Source organism: Mya arenaria, chromosome 16, assembly GCF_026914265.1.
Source record: "Mya arenaria isolate MELC-2E11 chromosome 16, ASM2691426v1".
NCBI classification, from domain to species: domain Eukaryota; kingdom Metazoa; phylum Mollusca; class Bivalvia; order Myida; family Myidae; genus Mya; species Mya arenaria.
In genome coordinates this window covers 43,706,138-43,726,835 of record NC_069137.1, presented here as the reverse complement: position 1 = coordinate 43,726,835, position 20,698 = coordinate 43,706,138, and the positions used below count along the sequence as shown (strand labels likewise).

Sequence of the window (20,698 nt, the reverse complement as noted above, 5' to 3'; positions counted from 1 at the left end):
TCTGAAAACTCTGTGTAAGTTATCTGGTAAGAATTGTTCGCCCTCTATCTTCAATGTTTTAACTGTATAACACTGACCCTGCTGATTCCTTTAAAATGGCAACAAAAGGTAATTTATTAACATTTAAATCAGTAATTTATCAAAGTTTTTTTTCAATGGGCCGAATAGTATGTTAGATATAATAATTGTATCGCCCTGAAATCATTGTATGAGTCTAAATCAGTGGTACAATAGATACACATGATGAACATATGTGACGCCTCGATTTCGAGAAAAACGTGCGCGTTGAAGCGTAAAAAATAAGAGAGTAATGAGGTATATATCTTAAAAAAACAACCATTTAACTTTCTGTCACCCTTGATTGTTCCGTCAAATATACTCTTGAAAATGTAATGTTCATAGAAATAGTGGTTTTTAACCACTTTCTTTCGTATTGTTTATGAGTCATTCGGAACTCCTCGGCCATTTTTTTCAAAAACAACCTCGGATGTATGCAGGTACATCAGTTGAAGTAGTTCGTAAAATTTTGAATTATATCATTAATTAAATGTTGTGTTTCAGAGTTGTATTTATTGATCTAAGTTTAAATTGATTGCCATTGAATTGAATTATTGCAAACATAATTAAGAATTCCAAGAGTTAAGTCACAAAGTTTAACTGCTAAATAAAATTACTACGCGATCTACTTGCAGCGGACTTAAACGTACCACTTTTTCAGTATGTAAACCGTCCAAATACATCCGAGGTTGTTTTCGATAAAATGGCCGAGGAGATCCGAATGGTTTATGACTTTCGGTGTTATCTCCCGTAGCTGTCATGTTTGATTTTTTACCCGAATTTGAGGATGTAGGTCGAGCTGAACCAAAGGAATTTACATCAATTTAGGAATTTATAGGTAATTAAAATTCTTTTCATTGTTTAAGCATATAATTTTACAAATGTTTATATCTTCAATGTAATGCAATGGATTCTAATTCGGTCAAATGGATAAACATTGATTAAATGTAAAGAAAGCGGAAGAAGAAGAAAAAGATTTATTCATAGCATAAATAATACAAAATACACATTTGAAATAGGCCAACATGACCCTTGATCAAATCAAATTAATACACCAAATTGTGATTGCGAACAGGTACATATAAATGTATATTCATTAAATAACAATTTTATCTACAACTTACAAATGATACTATTCATAATTCATAATCTAGTAGATACATATGGTAAATTATTTATATAATGGAAATAAATTTTGCTAAGCGAGCTATCCTCGGATTCATTATTACCTATGCCCGGGTTTTACCGCATACCGGAAAAGTACAAGCGTTATCAAAATAATGCGTTACCACATGTCTTGAGAATTATTGCAAAATTGGAATAAACTACAGTGTGTCATTCATAAAAAACTGTTGGAAATAGTTGTTTGAGTGATATTTCATATTCCGAGGATAACTAAAAGTGGAGAAAGTAAAAACTAAGTTGGATATATTGGATTTATCTTAACGCAAGAGACAGGGTCTACATGTATATACATCAGTTTTGTCCAGTGTAAAAGTCGGCGCAATGAAGGTAATGGAATTATTTCTTTAAATTAAAGGATATCTTATAAATTTTTAAGTTACTCATAAAAATGAAATCTTATTAATAGAAGTATTTTAATTAGCACTTACGAACACAATAATTTAAGTTATGCTGAGGGATGACATGTCTATAATATATTTGTTGCTGGATTTAACATAAACTGTTAAAACAAATTATAATATTTGGTGAAAATTTAAAACAAGATAAATAATTTAATTAAATATGCAAAGTTATGTATTTATTGATTTATTTCAGATATAGATGCATGTTTCGCCTGTCTTAAAAAATAAGCCCGTAAGTATATTTTAACTACAATTACATGTATATACAAATATAAGTAAAATGATAGCATATTTATACCGGAGCAGAGACAGATAACCTTCTCAATTGAAAGGCATTGTATGTAAACACAGCAAGATTTCTAAGTAGCCTCGCATTATTTGATTTTAACAAATCAATACATTTAAACATACTTGGTCTAGACACATAATATTTCTTAATATATTTCGAACGTATATCATCATATAGTTTACATTCAAAGATGAAATGAAATTCATCCTCTAAAGTATTGCATTCATTACAAAGTCTCTCATTTCTAGGGATATTTGACCATCTGCCGGTCTCAACATTTAATCTGTGTGATGACATTAACAAACGTGTGAGAGCAATTCTATATTTCTTAACATTTACATAATTCAGATATGCACTATACTCAAAATTAGCAAAAACCTTGTAGAATGAAGCTCTGGATGAGTTTTCAATTCTACTATACCAGTTCTGTATAAAAGTGTCTTTAACTCGTTGCTTAAACACACTGATAAACATATTATTGTTTGGAAAACCTTGAGCTAGCCAGACATCATGAAATCCAAAATTACACAACATATTATGCAACATAGATACCCAATTGATAAATCTAGGATTAGTTTCATGGTCACGTAACATTACATTATACATAACTCTAATATATTTTCTATCGTCACATTGCAATATTTTTAACCAATACTTAACTATGAATGTCATTCTTTGTGAGAAGAGATCTACTCTTCCCAACTCCCCATATACAAAATCATTTTGGGTAGAGACTTTCACACCTAAAATACTTTTACAAAACATAGTATGAATTCTCTCAATAGCACTGGCTTGTGAAAAGCCCCATACTTCACAACTATAGAACAATATAGGTTTAACTAACTTGTCAAATAGATCTACAACATGGTCAACTGACAAGTTTGCAAATTTAAATAAGTGTCTTCTTAATTTGTAGATAGCCTTCTGCGCTTGACCAGAGAGAGTCTTCTGACATTCTACCCACGATCCTCCTGAGGTCAAAACCACTCCGAGGTAGCAATATTTTGGCACGATCTCAATCTCGTCAGTTCCATAATAAAAATGTAAATTTTGTGGTAGTCTTCCACCTTTCTTGAAAATAACTATTTTAGTCTTGTATTTGTTCACAGTTAGTTTCCACTTTAAACAATATTTATGCAAAATGTTCAAATTTTGCTGCATTTCTTCACTTGAGCTAGCAAAAATAACTATATCGTCCGCATACATTAGCAGAAAAAGTTTTAGTGAGGACACATCTATACCATTGGCACCATTTAGGAACAGTTCATCTTCCAAATCATTCAAATACAAGGAAAACAACAATGGGCTTAAACATTCTCCCTGTCTAACACCTAGTAGACTTTCAAAAACTTCACCAGTTTCATTCAGCAATTTTACTCTGGATTTTACTTGTAAATACATGCTTCTCACAATATTAAACAATTTTCCTCTTATTCCAAGCCTTAACAACTTATACCAAATATTTTCTCTAACTAAATAATCAAAAGCCTTGGAAAAATCTACAAATAAACAGAACAGTTGTTCTTAACTGTTAAAGACATGATTAATTAGACTATTTAAAACAAAAATATTATCTGCTGTGCCCATTTTGGCACGAAAACCAGCTTGAGCCTCAACATATATGTAGTAATTTTCAGCCCATTTATTTAGCCTTTCATTTATGCATTTAGTAATCAATTTACCAACAACACTTAACAAAGTTATGCCTCTAAAATTCTTGACATCATCTAGTGAACCTTTTTTGTGTATTGGAATGATTAGGCCTTCACTCCATTTGTCAGGGAAATAGCCTAGTTGTATAATTTTATTAAAAAGAGTCATTAAAACACATCCTAATACATCTTTACCATGAAAAATAAATTCATTAAGCAGTTTATCGGGGCCAGAACTACGGCCCATGTTAAGGTCTTTAATATTTCTTTTTATGTCATCTAGTGTAAAAGGTACATCCAGTTCACTGAACATGATCTTCATTTCATCATTTAAAATATTATTGTAATACAGTACATCTTCATCTGGTTGAAAGAACCTGTCATCCGGATTGTTAATGGCTTTAAAGTATTCAGAAAACGCATCCAATGAGATGTTTTTAGGTTGTTTAGCATTAGAACCATCTTTTAGCAACTTCCAATACTGTTTAGCATTTTTACATGTTGTCATTAAGAGCCGGCCGCCGGCCAAATTGACCGTTTCAATCAAGATTTGCGCCGGCTCAAATCTTGGGGGATTTTTTTTTTTTTTTTTAAATATCGTGACGACGAGGATATTTTTCATATTTTCATTCGTTTTTGTAAGGACTGTACCGGATGTATTGTAACCTAAGAACCGGTATGTAAAGTATCTTCTGATTGGTTGACTAGTTTCGCTTGCCCAATGGAGAACTCGGTAACATAATACGGAACTGCGGCAGATAACAGACGACGATACAAACATGAAAAAAATACAAACATGAAAAAGAGAAAGATTGACGATTTTTTCGCCCGTGTGTCCAGTAAGAACATACTTTACAGTGTTACACTATGTTCAGTTTGGATCCGTGTGGTTTTTTTAACTATTTATGTTGAAAGCGTGCTTTGACTTTGCATGTTCATGATGTTCATATTATTTTCAGTGAACTGTTGAAGTTGATATCGTTCGGTTTTTTAACTATTCGTTGTTCCTGCGATGATATTTTATGAAAGTCAGCAAGGTAAGTACAATTCTTTTGCAACATTTCTCTGCACAGGAGGGTCAGAGTTTCATTAGGATAAATGGAACTCTGGAGCCCCAAACTCTCCTGATTTTTAACTTGTATCCCCCCTCCACTTATAGTCATTGTATAATGTTATATAGCCATAAGAAAAATGCCTCGGCTAGGGGAACCTATGCTCAAATTTTTAATCAAACGGCCTAGGCTAGGGGAACCTATGCTCGAATTTTTAATGAAACTGCCTAGGCTAGGGGAACTTGTGCCATTTTTTTCAGAATGAATTGGCTTTTGTTAGGGTTCAGGTTATTAAGTATAAGGTTTAAATAGATACATTGTTGTGACTGAAACATTGTTGAAAACAGGTGACAACCAAACCAAGACGTATAATATACTAGATATATATTTTCTTTTTGCTTATCTGGCAATAACCATACATTATTTATAATGCCTGCCCTGATGTATTTCAGATGCATCCAGTCATGATGCAGGTAGTGGCGGATCAACACCCACATGCTCATCCGAGACCACAAAGTCTTCCAAGTCAACTGAAGAATCATTGGGTACATAATTTATGTTTTAATCTGCATGCAGACTATTTCTTCTTTCCAATACCTCATCAAAAAATCTGCACGGAAGACATAACTGATTAGGAAGGCGAGTGGGTTGTTTATTTGTGTGGTATCAGGTGCTCCAATAAACAACTATCTCTTTAATAATAAAGTATGTAAAGCAACGGAAATGCATTTGTACTTTATAACACAGGTGGAAGGAACATACCTTTGTGTTTTTTTTCTCTTAAAACTGATATCTTAATAGATCTCTAAATTAAATTCTATGGTAAACCGCTAAGAATATATTGTTATTTTAATTTTATTATGAAATCAGTTTTAAGAGAAAAAAACACAAAGATATGTCCCTTCCACCTGTGCTTTATAAATGCGTTCTAGAATGGCTAAAGCTGCTGGATTGTTTTGTTTTTAAAATAAGCTTTTAATAATATGAAATTTCTTTGTAGTTATGTTGGTTGTTTTGCATATGGTATCGGTTTAAATAGTGATATAAACACTACTTTTAATTAATTTTATAACACGATGGAAATGGAAGAAAACATGAAACACAAATGATAATTACAATATCTATATATTATTTGTATTATGTTTATTTCCTTTTGGAAGTAAGATACCCTTTGAAGCATTTCACTTTCAAGTGCTGCTGCATGAAGAATGCTCTTGCTGTGAGATTATTTGTTACAAAGGAAGCTTCAAGCTTATTGTGTCACTTTCGGTCTACTATCTGGAACAAAAAAATAGTACAGAACATTACTTGTGTCTGTTTTAAGTTATGACTTGGTACAATTTAATATTGCCTTAACCCTTTCGGACCAAATTTAAAATTGTCGGTTGTAACTGGTTTTGGATCAAATATTTTAACGAAATAAATAACAGAAATAATTAAATAAACTTTGGCTTTTCCAAAACCCTATATAAGGACTAAATTTTGTTGCAAAACAGTGAAGTCCCTGATCAGACGCCGCCTTCTAAGGCGGCGTCTGATCTGGGACTTCACTGTTTTGCAATGTCGATTCAAGTCGCCTATGGCGGTGAAAAGGTTAATGGGTTTAAACTTCTCTTTCAGACAATGTCAAAAGGCAGTCACCTATCACCCAGACAGATGTTGCCAGCAGCACAGAACCAGGTGGTTCTTGTCCTGTCAGAGAGAATGATGCCAAACCAGCTTGTAAACCCTCATGTGGACCTTGGACTGGTGATGAATGTAGAGAAGCCATAGAAAACCTTTTTGACTCCTCCAAAACAATACACAATGTATTCCTGTGCAGTAAGATAGACTGCACTAGTGTAAATTTACATGAGCAGCAGAGACTTAAGCCAAAGAAATTTCAGCACAGTTGGCTGAATAAAGAACACTGGTGGCTTTGCTACATTGAAGGCGAAGGAATGTTCTGCCTTGCTTGTCGTAAACATGATATGAAACACCCACAGAATCTTAAGGAGGTTTTTGCAGCTGCCCCAAGTGTCCGTTTGAAAGGAGATGCCATTAAATCCCACAGCAAGAGCATTCTTCATGCAGCAGCACTTGAAAGTGAAATGCTTCAAAGGGCATCTTACTTCCAAAAGGAAATAAACAAACGGTCGGACACACAAAATGTAATTCTAGAACAGGCATTCAGTAGTGCTTATTTTATGATGAGTACATTCATAGCAAACAGACAGTTTGTTCCATTGCTGAATCATATAGAAAAGGTATATGATGTAGACAGTTTGAAATACTTTGGGCATAGATCCAGGGGAGCCCAACAGGAAATCTTTGAAACTCTAGGTCAGACTATGAAGAATGAAGTACTGCGTAAGGTGAGAGCAGCATCAGCATTTGGTATACTTACTGATGAAGTATCAGATGTATCAGTAGCTGAAAATCTTGTAACTTTCATACAGTACTTTTGCAAAGAGACTGGTCATGTTGAAACTCAGTTCTTGGCTTGCCAGAACATTCTTGAATCTTTTGAGTCTGCAGATTCAAATGCAATTACTACTCTGATTCTTGAAGAACTTGAGGAGCGTGGAGGGTTGGACTTGTCTTCTTTTACTGGGCTAACCTCTGATGGTGCTTCCGTGATGGTTGGCAAACGCTCTGGTGTTGCTGCAAGACTGAAACAGGTCAATCCTCTACTGTTAAATGTACATTGTGTTTGCCACCGTCTTGCCCTTGCATGCACAGATACCAATCATACCTTGAAATACATCAGCAATGTAGAGCTATTGCTTAGGCAGTTATGGCAGTACTTTCAGAACTCGCCAAAAAGAATGGCAGCATATTTGAAAATTCAAACCCAGCTGAAATCTGTACGGCTTGAGGGCAAAGCTGTAAAGGGTGTAACCAAACGCCTGAAAAAAGCATGCCACACACGATGGTTGAGTTTTGAAGCTTCGGTAAAAGCTGTTCATGAAGACTACGAGGCAGTTCTCCAAACGCTTGCGCATTTCCAAGAGAGTGATGCAATAGCCTCAGGTTTGCTGACGAAGATGAAAAAGCTCAAATTTATTGGCGTCATCTACATTCTTAGAGACATTCTTCCCATCCTTGGTGATCTGTCCCGTCGATTCCAAAAGGGATATTTGAGTTTTGCAGCCATTGTACCCGCTATAAATATGACAAAAGATAGGCTACATAATCTCGTTGCTGATGCCAAACCAATGGAAAGTCTTAGTCGGGACATTGAATCATTCACTGACATGTGTGCTGAAATCAAAATGAATCAAAATGACGCAAAGGAACTGCATACTCTATTTGAAAAATATGTCAGTGCTTTGGTTGAGAACATTGACAACAGGTTTACAGATAGCTCACCAGTCTTGGAAGCATTCAATGTTTTTGATCCAATGCTGGTGCCTGATTCTGGTGTTGAGATGAGGAGTTATGGTCACGGTCAAATTGAAGTGCTGTCTAATCATTACTTCAAGGAAAATCCTGATAAATCAGACAGACTGAAAGCAGAGTGGGAAGGAATGAAATATCATTTGAGAGATGTCATCAAACCTAGCATGCCTGATTCTGTTAAATCAGGCAAAGAACAAACAGAAACTACTACTGAATGGTGTCTTCTACAACTGCTAAAGAATATTGCAGTGAGGCAACTGTATCCCAATGTAATCTACATTGCAGAAGTGATAGCCTCACTCCCAGTTTCTAATGCATGGCCTGAGAGAGGTGCTAGTACACTGAAGGCTTTGAAAACAAGGCTGCGTAACAGACTGAGTACATCCATGTTAGAGTCTTTGCTTCACATTTGCATAAATGCTCCTAAGCCATCATCCCTGGAAGGTCAGCAGCTAGTGAAGGCAGCTGTAAATGCATGGTTAGAGAACAGAAACAGGCGTAAACTTCCAAAACAGTCTGGATCAGCAACAGTCACAGCTGCTAGTGCTACAAGTGTCATAGATGTTGAGGATGCTGGAGTCCAGACAGATCCATATATGGATGTTAGTGAAGATGTCATCAGGACAGCAGTTGACATTGCTTTAAAAAAGCTTAGCCTTGACGAGTATGATGCTGGCGACTCAGATTCAGACTGGTCAGATGACGAAGATTGTTGTTCCAAAAATTTGTGACTGTGCAGTTTGGTAATACTTCAAGTTCTTAAACAAATAATAATCAAAAACTGAGTTTTAAAGTAAAGTTCACAGGTACAGTAGTTATTAAGTGTTGTTACTTGTACCCGAAATCGCTCTAGTGCCAGAAGTGCATATCATTATTTTCAAAATTTTCCAAGAGATGGCATGCTTCTCCCTGCAAAGTCATGACATCTTGGGTTTTTTTCTTCAGTATAACAAACCCAGAAAACTAAGTAAAAAGTAGTAAAATTTAGAGACCAAATTCGGACGATTAATGGGCCCACAACTGCTCAAATGCCACGATTTGGCACCGTTTTTTTGAAAAATTTCCGGGGGGGCATGCCCCCGGACCCCCCTAGAAAACTCGCGTCTTCGACGCTCGGACGTTCAGCCGCCTCAAATAATATTTCAGCCTTCTACAATGAATATTAATGACCTAGCATTTACAAGTTTTTGTGTACGTAATATGTTACTTTGGTAATCAAAAGATCTAACGCTTTTCTTATATATGTACTTCGTGCCTCAACCATTGCCTGTCTATTAATATTTGATTTATCCTTTCTAAACTCGTTTAATGCACTATAGAACTGTTTTCTGTTCTCTTCGCAGGTGTTGGTGAATAGTTGGGTGCTCTCCGGCTCTCTCATCTTAGATTTACTAGATGCAGTCCCATCATGAGAGATGTTGTTCGAATCTTTCCCAAATAATGGTTCACTGACAGACTCGATGTAAGTGCAGAGTTGGTTGACACACATGTCTATCTCTTCACCTGACGTAGATGCTTCAATATTAAACACAAGGTTATTAAGTTTATTTTGCGTATCATTGTTATTTAAAGCGTTAATGTAACATTCTCTCTTCCTATCATCCCATTTGTAATGAAAGCTATCTTTGTTTGCATTTGTAGCACTATTTGCATTGGTGACATTAGGTATGGGTTCTGCTGATATATTTCCATGTAAAGTGAATTCAATTAAGCAGTGATCCGATAACAAATTTGGACCATATGTAATAAAAGACGTGAACTGTCTTAGAAGATTTTGACTAACAATACAATAGTCAACCAAACTTGAACCGTTGTGACCAATATATGTACAAGAGCCTTTGTCATCGCATACTCGACCATTTGCAACTCTTAGTCCACTTTGTTTTAGAAAGTCTATTAAAAGTGTTCCATTTGCATTAGTGCTATTATCCATTGATTTTCTGGGCACAACTTCATCAACATTATAGTCATCCGGTAAAATGTCAATATTAACCAATGAGTCAGTGTCATGTATAACATAATCCGGTAATTAACCAATTCTTGCATTTAAATCGCCTAGGATCATAAACGAGCATTGCATATCATAAACGTCCTGTATTTTGATGATGTCATCTAATATTGTGTCATAGACATTCACTTCCGTTAAAACTTGACGACTTGAGTTGCTTGGAACAATATAGCATAAACATAGAAATAAGTCACTGGCTAAATTGAAATGAGTTCCCTTAAGTTTCAACCAAATGTGGGTATCGTCGTGTTTTTGTATGACTAAATTATCATGTACAAGCTTGTCTCTAACATATATTATTATTCCTCCGGAGTTACGCGTTGCGCCTTTTAATCTCTCGTTTCTGTTTAAAGCAATATGCGTAAAGCCATCTTTGGTAAAATCATTATGATCAGCACCCCATGATTCAGTAAAACATATTATGTCATTGTTACTAAATATTTTATTTATTTCATCACTGTTTAACTTATTTTGCGATTTTAATATTAGACCTTGCACATTTAGTAATGCAAAATTGACCTTAGATATATTGTTGATGTTGCATTCACTTTGTTCATGCTAATTGCCAGACACTCCGTTTGTTTCAGGTCGACCTCCACCCTGGTTGGTAGACGTCGTAGCAGCCTGCGACGTTTTCCTTGGTGGCCGTGTACTGGCTGAGCGGACTCTCTGAGGGTTTCCAGTCGAATGTGCTCGCGCACGGGTTCTACCACTTTGGGTCGATTTACCAGCTACTTTAGAAATAGCGTTACTCGCGGACTGTGTTGGCTGTGAGCTGCTATTCGTGCCGGCGACTTGTTGAGGCTGTGATAGTTGTGAGGCATTACCCTGGGAGCGGGTATTACCAGCTTGTTTCCAGTCGAAGAAGACCGGCGGTGATGGATTCTGAGATGGAGCGTTAATAGTCGTTTGTGTATTTGCTCGTGGAGCCGTATTCGCTGACGATTTCGGTCCGACGGGCTGGTCTGTAGACGCGTGCGTGTACACCGGTCTACTTAGCAATCGGCTCCACCCCGGAAATTCATCTCTGACCACTTCACTATTGACTACTACCGCCGCCGGATACTTTAGCTGAACTCTAGCTGAACGATTCTAGCCTCTTATACGTGGGCCACACACGTTTTCTTGCCTGTCTGACTTCGTCTGGATAATCCCGGTCGATTGCATAGCGACTACCAGCAAGATATTTTGCATTTTTCATCACAGTGTCAACCTCATAGCCATATCTAAACGTGACTACGATCGGACGTCTTAGTGGGCCATTGGAGTTACGCCGATTAATATTACCCAAACGTTCGGTATTATCAATGTAAAAGTCATTTGCATTCAGATTCATGTTTGTGTACATGAAATCATTGATCACCTCATAATTGTCTTTGCCTGGAACTTCATCAAGACCATAGATGAGAAGATTTCTCTTACGTTCACGTGTTTCTAAATCAATGACTTTGTAGGTTAATGACAATATTTTATCATCTTGGTCATCTAGTCTTTTATTACAATCACTGGCTGATTTTGTCAAATCATTTATACTGTTTTGGTTTTGTTCAACAACATCAAGTTTTGAGAATAAAGCAATAAGTTTATCATCTGTGTTCATGTTTTCGAAAGAAGATAGATCTACCGTGCCAGTTGAATGTCTTTTTCTCTTTTTCTTTGCCGCCTCCACTTTTTTCCATTGTTCGGAACCGGGTGGGGGAGGTGCTCCCGCGCCAAACATATCCTCGTTTTCCATCTCCTGGGAATCGTCCAGGATTTGTGAAAGGCTTTGCGAGTCCATATTTATATTGTCAGAATGTTTATAGTCAACAATATCCAGTTTCAAATCGAAATAAGTGCACAGAATCGATAAACACCTGTAACTTCACCTGAGCTAAAAATCAATGGCCTGTACTGTCCGCCATTTTTATGCCCCCCTTCGAAGAAGAGGGGTATATTGCTTTGCACAGGCATGTCGGTCGGTCGGTATGTCCGTCGGTAGACCAAAGCTTGTCCGAGTGATAACTCAACAATCCCTAGACGTATGGCCCTCAAACTTGACATGGAGGTAGGGCCTGACCAGTAGTTGACCCCTATTGTTTTTGGGGGTCATCAGGCCAAAGGTCAAGGTCACAGTGACCTTGAATGGTAAAAGGTTGTCCGAGTGATAACGTGACAATGCCTGCACCCATGGCCCTCAAATTTGACTTGGAGAATTGGCCTGACCAGGAGATGACCCCTATGGTTTTTGGGGGTCATCTGGCCAAAGGTCAAGGTCACAGTGACCTGGAATGGTAAAAGGTTGTCCGAGTGATAACTCAACAATGCCTGCACCCATGGCCCTCAAACTTGATTTAAAGATTGAGCCTGGCCAGAAGATTGTCCCTATTAATTTTAGGGGTCATTGGGCCAAAGGTCAAGGTCACAGCGACCTTGAATGATAAAAGGTTGTCCAAGTGATAACTCAACAATGCCTGCACCCATGGCCCTCAAACTTGACATGGAGGTTGGGCCTGACCAGTAGATGACCCCTATTGATTTTAGGGGTCAAAGGTCAAGGTCACAGTGGCCTTGAAAGCAAACTCGACAATTCTTAGACCTATGGTCATCAAACTTGACATGAAGGTTGGGCCTGCCCAGTAGATGACCCCTATCGACTTTGGGGGTCATCAGGCCAAGGTCAATGTCACAGTAACCTTTAACGCAAAAAAGTTAACAAATCTTCCCCCACTGATTTCTCAACAATGCCTGAACCTATGATCATTAAACTTGACATGGATGTTAAGCCTGACCAGTAGATCACCCTTATTGATTTTAGGATTCATAGAGCCAAAGGTCAAGGTCACAGTGATTTTGAATGGTAAAAGGTTGTCAGAGTGATAACTCAACAATGCCTGAACCCATGGCCTTCAAACTTGACTTGGAGTTGCATCTGACTTGTAGATGACCCCTTATGATTTAAGGGGTCATCAGGTCAAAGGTCAAGGTCACAGTGACCTTGAACGAAAAAAACTTGTCTTGTGATAACTTGACAATGCCTTTCTGGTGACCAGCTGATGACTCTGGATTTTGAGTTCATAGAGTCAAAGGTCATGACGGTCATAACACACTTTATCCTCACACTTTAATGGTCATAATCTTAAAACAGCAACAAATCAGCTGTCATTTCGGTCCATGCATATTTCATTCAATTGTCCATTTAATCCTGACAACATGGTGCTCATGGGGGGCATAATGTTTGACAAACATCTCTTGTTAATCATGAAGTGATATTTGACACTCTGAAATTGAACATGTAAACAGAAACCAAATCAAGCAGATATTCCCTTTTTGCATACTTATGACCAAAGAAAAAAGAAAATAAGCAAAATTTCATCAATTCACCGCGATCAACGATCAATACAAATTAATGATGGATTTTACGAATAAATTTAAAGTTGTAGATTACTTGTTTTTAGCAGAGTTGTACTTGTAGATGGATTTAAAGTTGTAGATGAACGTATTTAGCAATGTTGTCTTATGTACACAAAATACAATCTCCTGAGGTCCACGTACATCGAAAAGAATTAGTATTACTGTTATGATGAAGATGATCATTACGACTATGATAAGTTAACAATAGACTGATGCAATTTGTGGACAAGTTATATAATTAGAACACAATACTGTTATACTTAAAGGCCATGGCCAATATTAAAGACTGTGGCTGCGTGCTGCTTTTTGAGTATACATGACGTCCAGACTACCAGGAAATTTCTTTGGCATGCAAAATTGTGTACATGTAGTCTGCCGGGGCATCACCCCAACTACAAACAGTTAAAAAATTGCATTTCAATAAATATATTTTTAGAACTATATGATCAAATTTCAGGTCAAGCACCTGTTGTACACAGAACAACAATCCAATACTGTTTTGACTTTGCCAAGCAGGTCTTTTACCTATACTAGGCAAAACGAGTGGGCCCTGCTTTGAGGTGTTTTGTAAGTCATACGGTAAATTGTATTTATAAAATGAGTGGTTAATACAGTTTTCCATATCACTAAATTATTATAGGGGAAATGGAAAACCTCTATATTTTGTAAATTCACTAAAACGAACAGAAAAGCGCTCACATTTGCTCTGCGGCGCTCTTGTTTAAATATTTCATATCACCTATATTCAAAGTTCTTACTTTAACATAAAATTATAGACAGTTATAAATATATACATATATATATACATATATATATATATATATATATAGCTTTTCTATTTAATAGTTGTTGTTTTTTCCAGGTTCACACATATCTATCTCAGTGATGAAGGGTATAACTATAATATGGCCCATGATGTGGTACATCATTTTCAACATCATCCATATGGAGAAGAATCTGCATACCTGCACATGGACAACTGTGTTGGGCAGAATAAGAACAGTCATTGGCAAAAACAGTTTTAAAGTACATCACTTATGCACTGCATACTGACACATGAGAACATTAGAATAACAAAACAATGTAAAATTTATCATTTTTGCTTTGTTATGTCAATACCAGTATAAATCAGAATTCTCAAAATCTTCATTTGTCTTATGAAAATAGTTCTGGCTTAATTAGTTCAATAAATTGTTTGTGATTGTATGTTTAAGGAATTGGTGTCTGATGTATTCTGAAGGGGCTACAAAGAGAAATAGCTACTTAAATGGAAGCAGGTGACATAAAGTTCAGTCCTGTCTGATATTTGGTCTGTGGAAGGTAAGTTGTAAGAATGCTGTTGGTGTTATTTTTTTATTTTAGTGTTTTAAATGTTTCTGTTGTAGAACTGAAATTATTTCCTCTATTGATCTAAAGCCATATTAAAGGATTTTGTGTATAATTGTATTTAAATTTGGTACTTGTGTTTTATTGTTAAGTTGTTTATAATACCATATTATGTAAAAGAAAGCTTGTGTTAAAACAATAGGTATTACATCATCATATAAACAATATGTTTATTTATTTAGACAAAATGAAGGAAGCACACATCCTTTGTGGATTGATGACCTTGGCAAACTGATTATATTCTTTGACTGGTTGGAGTACACCAAGAGACCCCTGAAGTCCAATTCAAACTTGAGGAAGTATTATCACATCAGGTATAACAAATGTATTGTAGAGAGTATCACTGCCAGTGTATGTAATACAATGAACAGAAGTCAAAAACATTTTATTTAAAAAAATTTGGGGGGTGGGGGTGAGATTAGTCTAGTGGTATAGGTGTGCGCCCCTCACCCAAGAGGTTGTGGGCTCGATCCCCATCAGGGGTGCTTTCTCATGGCCTCTCAAAAGGGACACGGTACTCGAGATTGATAGCTTAGCTGTCCTCACAATCGAGCTAAAATAAATTTGTATATACTAAAAACAATTTAAGACACTATTTTCATTTCAATTCAGAGGTGAGTTTTGGCGTTCAGATTAATTTGCATAATTTATTCCAGACAGTAAGTATTGTACAAGCACATTATTTTGCAGAACCTCAGCTGACAAACCAGTGAGTGAATTTATGAGAAAGCATGCCAAGGACAGTGAGATTGAAGTTAAAGTTGACAAGCCCACAACAATGGCTTTTGTCAGCGAGTACTCCGAACGCATCCCACCAAAAGGATTTGATGCAAAAAGACTCGGATACTTGTTCAACCAAATTGCCCTCATGGTTTAACACCTGTGTTTGTTCCGAAACAACAGCGACAAGACACTTAAATAAGTGTAAAACAAATGTCAATACACTGATATGTGATATGTGATAAACTTAATCTAAGATTTTAAAATGATCCCGTTACTGAGCTGATAAAAACGTGTATCAATGTTTTATTGACAATTATTTATTCAATAGAATCTTGTTCATGTGAAATGAAGCTACCAGTGATTTTGCGTGATAAACTGTGGTTTTAGCAAATGAGTGAAAGAAGGGTGCTACACCCTGTCTTTTGTCAGTAGAACTCCTCTGCCATAATGGAGACCACTGCATGATTATTATAAATACAAACTTAAAATATCTGGCAGTTAAAGCCTATAAGTGCTTGAATTGAAAGCATATATAATATTGTTTGTCAAATTCAGTTACTTCACAGCATGATAAAATGTACCTTAGCAACCTTTCCATTCTTCTTCAATATCTTCATTTTTAAAACCTTCCTGAACCCTATAAACATGTTTAGCATTAACTTTTATCTATGAATAAGCATCGAGAATCCTATAAACATGTTTAGCATTAACTTTTATCTATGAATAAGCATCGAGAATTTGCCATGTACTATGTGGCCAATTGCATACTTGAAACTACATAATGACTTGTTTATGCTAAGTAGTTAGTATGTTTATAAAAAATGTTTTCATTTTTGTAATTGTGCCCGTCAATTTTTATTAACTGATCTAATTATACAATAGTGCAAATTATGCAGTATTGTTATGTTTTTTGAATGAAGAGTATATTTACCACCATTTCATGTTTAATGAGCAATGAATTACTATATAAGAAACAAAAGACACATTTGAGGTAAAGTTAGTGTGATTATAATCATGTTTGTGACCTGTTGCCATGGTATCCAGGATAAAAAATCAGACCCTTAAAGGCCATTAAAATAAGTTAAATTATAGTTAATTACAGTGTTTACATACTTTAACTTCTAGATATACATTGTTTTGTATAAGGTGCAAGTTCCAACCTAATGTCAATTTATTGTGAAAAATTGCCAATTAACTACAGTATTTGGCGAACAGTTTTCATTTATTCTGACATATTCTTGAATGTCAAATACATACACCAGGTACAGTAAGGTTTGAGGATATCAATTTACAAATAAACTATTATTGAATGCTTCAGAAGACATTTATTGTATATTTAAAAGCAAATTTAACCCCAAAACGCTTTTTCGATAATGGTTGCCATGGTAACCAAAACATTTTCAACTATTTTCTCAAGAATAATTAAGAATGGTTTTGAAAACCTGTTGTTGTCGTTATTATGCGGAAATTGTGTATATTGTAGTGATGCATATTTATTGCATCTTTGAATACAATAGTTTCAATAAATTCTTGAACTTCGCCAAAGTTCACCAGGTGTTTCTTAAACAAGTGCCCTTCCAGTTTTTGCCATAATTTCGTTAAAAATAGAAATTGTTAAATTTTCTCATCAGGGTTTTTATCCTAAAGAATATGATTGTCAGAAATTACTAATATGTCATTTTCGCCCAAAAAGTGGCTTCGGGCCAAAATTCCCGTGACTTATAATATTATTCTGATATCAATCAAGATAAATTGATATTTCAACAAAACGATGAATGGATGCTTATTTCAACGCCACGAAACGTTTTAGTCCTAGATATTTCTAGCAAGAATAAAATTAACACCGAGGTTTAGTAGATACAATTTATTGGTTCAATGTCCTATTTCCATAGATTTTCCTTCGGCATGCATCGCTACAGCCTTAAAGGCCTAGTTTCAGCCTTTTATTTTATTTATGTTTTTAAAATGCTTTATCAAGTGCAATAATAATAAAAAAAATGCTGTCTCTCTTGTACAATTTGACACACATGTAATTACAAATACATATATACTTAAGATAGTTTAAGACATTTCAGAATACGCGTCTCGGAGCCTGAGTCTCTAAATCAGACCCAAGATGTCTGTGAATTTGGGCTCAGCAGAGGCCGAGCCGTTTCATTAAAACATAGTGTCGTAACTTTTACGATATCGTAACTCGGAAGGTTACGAAAATACTTGCGACCGTTTCAGAAAGCGTATCGCAAGGTGCGATCGTAACTTTACGATTTTCTTTCGGGTAAAAGAGAAGTAAACTTGTTGACTGCGCATTTGTTTACTTCCGGTTCGTCGTCTGCTGAACTTTGGACCAGTTAGTATCCCAACTTTCAGTTTCACTTTCGAATGAATTAAAATGATATTTGAATTACAAGTATTTCAATAAGCAAAGCATGACTGTTAGAGTATCCATGGTCATGTCAGCTTTATGCTGAATACATTTGGCAGAATGTCGCATGCAATGACTCACATGATTGGGGATGGGGTTGCTAAGTAATCAATCACTTCGATTGATTGATTCACCCCACTATATTTATCCTGCCTCTTGTCCTGTCTTTGTTATGTGTGCATGGGAAAAAACAAAACATGTGTGTACTTTTCCCACATATGTTCGTTTAAATGTTTATATTACTTGCTCCTGTTCAATAACATCTATATATAAAAGAATAATTTTGACTTACATTTCAGACTCCAATTCAGCTATATATAGGCTACCATAATCATAATTTGTAGTTTCTTCCATAATACTTATATATTTGTTTAAAGAATAAAGATGCCACTGAAATTTCTGGAATCCATGTAACAATTATGCATCATTTCCTATCAAGGAAAACAACAGACTAGTATATTGCAGCCATTTACATTGTGTTAGATCTACAATTATATGGCATTTAAGAAGTTGAATTTATTTTGTAACATCGCTGATAATCAATTTTAATATATTGTTTTATATTTAGACATGAGTGTCAACAAGGAGCGGTCAATGAATTGGACCAACGATGAAGAGGCGACTCTTGTGGCTAATTGTGTAAATAGTCATAAGGTAATGTTTGGGAGTTTCTCCCAAACGGTTACTAATTATGATAAGGACGCAATATGGAGATCAATTTTGGAGAAGTGAGATTCTTTTTATATTGGATTGTTAGTTAAAATTAAAAACAACAACTCAGGGACACATTCATTATTTATATGATTATCACATTTCTTGTATATCTAGAATTCAAACTTGTCACATGAAACATTGCTTATAATATCCTCTGCATTTTAGTGTATGTGCTGTTGGTCACAACCGCTCATTGGAGCAAGTAAAAAAGAAATGGACGGATTTGAAGGTATGCATACAAATGGTAGAAGAAAGTGAAAAATACATTTTTAAGAATGAAATATATACCACTAATATGTACTATATATAATATAATAATGCAGTGAGTGGCTCAATATAGTTTTTGAATATGATATTTTTAACATATTTTGTTTCTATTATCAGTGGCCAAAAAGTTGGGGTAGTAATTGGTATCAACGTGCAATCAATAGCACCAAGCACCCTAGGGATTCGGCTAAGCCTGTAAAATGCTGTAGCTGTGCTCCTTCTTTCCACATCTATTTCTGGGAATCTAAATGTTAAAACACTAATATAATTGTTGATTGATTGATTCCTTTCCTAAAATATTGTAGATTTTAAGCATTCACACAATCAAGAGAACAATTAATAATGAATGGTTACTTTAGGGACATACTTCAAAGTTGTCTAAATTTAAAATTAGCTATATAATTTTACATATAATTTTGTAACAAGAACATATGCTTTTCTTAGTACATGTACATTTGAACCGTGACTGAACAACCTCCTGCAAACCTTATGTTATCAACCCTGTTGTTAATCGCCAGCACCACATCATGTCTGGACATTGACGACTTGGACACACCATGGATGTCTCCAACTTCAGAAAAAAAGTCTCCTTTAGCGAGGTACCTCAATGTCAGTAAGACCTGTATTGACACAAAATTAAAGATATTGACAATTTATGTGTTAATAGTGGACGCTACTGTAAACATAGAAAAGAAGGGCCAGTCATCAGCATATCATTTGTAATTATTTAAGGATATTTGAAATAGATACTCATTTGAAAGGGTACTGTGAGGAAGACCCACTTAAAGGGTTGCGCTGAAATGATCAATTATGTTATTGTTACATACACACTAACGCTACTGTATCGGCTGAATTATTTTGTTTTAACTACATACGGATTCAGCAGAAAGATCATCTCTTAGTAATGTCCGAATTGTTATCCATATCCGAAACACTAATTTCTAAGTGTTTACAGTATAATCCTTGTTGGTATCTATTGAAGATTGTCGTCCTACATACTTCATCACTTGTCAAATCAAATACAAATGATGAATTATGTACACGCTTTAGAAATAAAACATTAATTCGGCTGCTCCTTAGCTGCGTTTAGTCTCAAAACTTGACAACCGGATACAGCTGGGTAACTAGTACTGTATTAACCCAAAGATACAGTATAACGGAAATATTTTCAAAGCGAAAACCTTCACAACAGTTGCGTCCCGTGCGGATCTCTGAACAATCTAATTGATTAAGTACTAAATATTTTCCATACGATCATACCTTCGTTTCTGCATCTATGCCCATTCCTCGGTTGGTCTTTGGGTCGATGTCCGCTCTTATTAAATCGACTAAATCATTTATCATTGGCCTTGACAGTCTATATCGACTGATTACTTCTTGGTCCCGCAACCCGACCATGGTTAGACGTGGGTGAAACAGTCGTTGAGCCGTATTTCTCCGCTGACCGTAAAGGACGCCGTATATGGCAGCCATGTTTACGAACGCTACGTCAAAGTTACGAGCACTTCCTAGCACGCGTAAAGTTACGCACGAAAGTTACGATATTTAAGCTACGACAACTTTAATGAAACGCATTTACGAGGAAAACTCAAAGTTGCGATAAAAAGTTACGATATCGGTACTTACGACCTTTAATGAAACGGCCCCCAGAGTCCCGTTTCAATAAAATCATGAGTCTAAATATCATAAACTTCATTCTTGGCGTACTTTGCGATGCAATTAAAATATTATCTGGACATTAATCGGTAACATTCTCTCACGTAAATTC

At 35.8% G+C, this 20,698-nt stretch overlaps 1 protein-coding gene across 8 annotated transcripts; it reads left to right on the top strand.

Annotated features, from left to right (window-relative positions):
* Positions 1 to 1,275: 1,275 nt before the first annotated feature.
* Positions 1,276 to 17,088, top strand: LOC128222018 (zinc finger protein 862-like). 8 transcript variants are annotated; one of them, XR_008259047.1, is made up of 8 exons: positions 1,276 to 1,569; positions 1,837 to 1,875; positions 2,849 to 2,925; positions 13,876 to 13,985; positions 14,281 to 14,444; positions 14,633 to 14,738; positions 14,987 to 15,118; positions 15,495 to 17,088. XR_008259047.1 is itself a non-coding variant. In XM_052930761.1 (3 exons), exon 1 carries the CDS (start codon positions 7,255 to 7,257, stop codon positions 8,746 to 8,748), a length of 1,494 nt encoding a protein of 497 aa, XP_052786721.1. In that variant the 5' UTR covers positions 7,239 to 7,254; the 3' UTR covers positions 8,749 to 8,760; positions 9,361 to 9,479; positions 10,613 to 11,611. The 8 variants fall into 8 exon arrangements, 2 of the variants coding, with proteins under 2 accessions (XP_052786721.1, XP_052786722.1); XR_008259048.1 differs by lacking the exons at positions 13,876 to 13,985; positions 14,281 to 14,444; positions 14,633 to 14,738; positions 14,987 to 15,118; positions 15,495 to 17,088 and adding exons at positions 9,361 to 9,479; positions 10,613 to 11,611; XR_008259046.1 differs by lacking the exons at positions 13,876 to 13,985; positions 14,281 to 14,444; positions 14,633 to 14,738; positions 14,987 to 15,118; positions 15,495 to 17,088 and adding exons at positions 9,361 to 9,551; positions 10,613 to 11,611.
* The last annotated feature ends 3,610 nt before the right edge of the window (positions 17,089 to 20,698 follow it).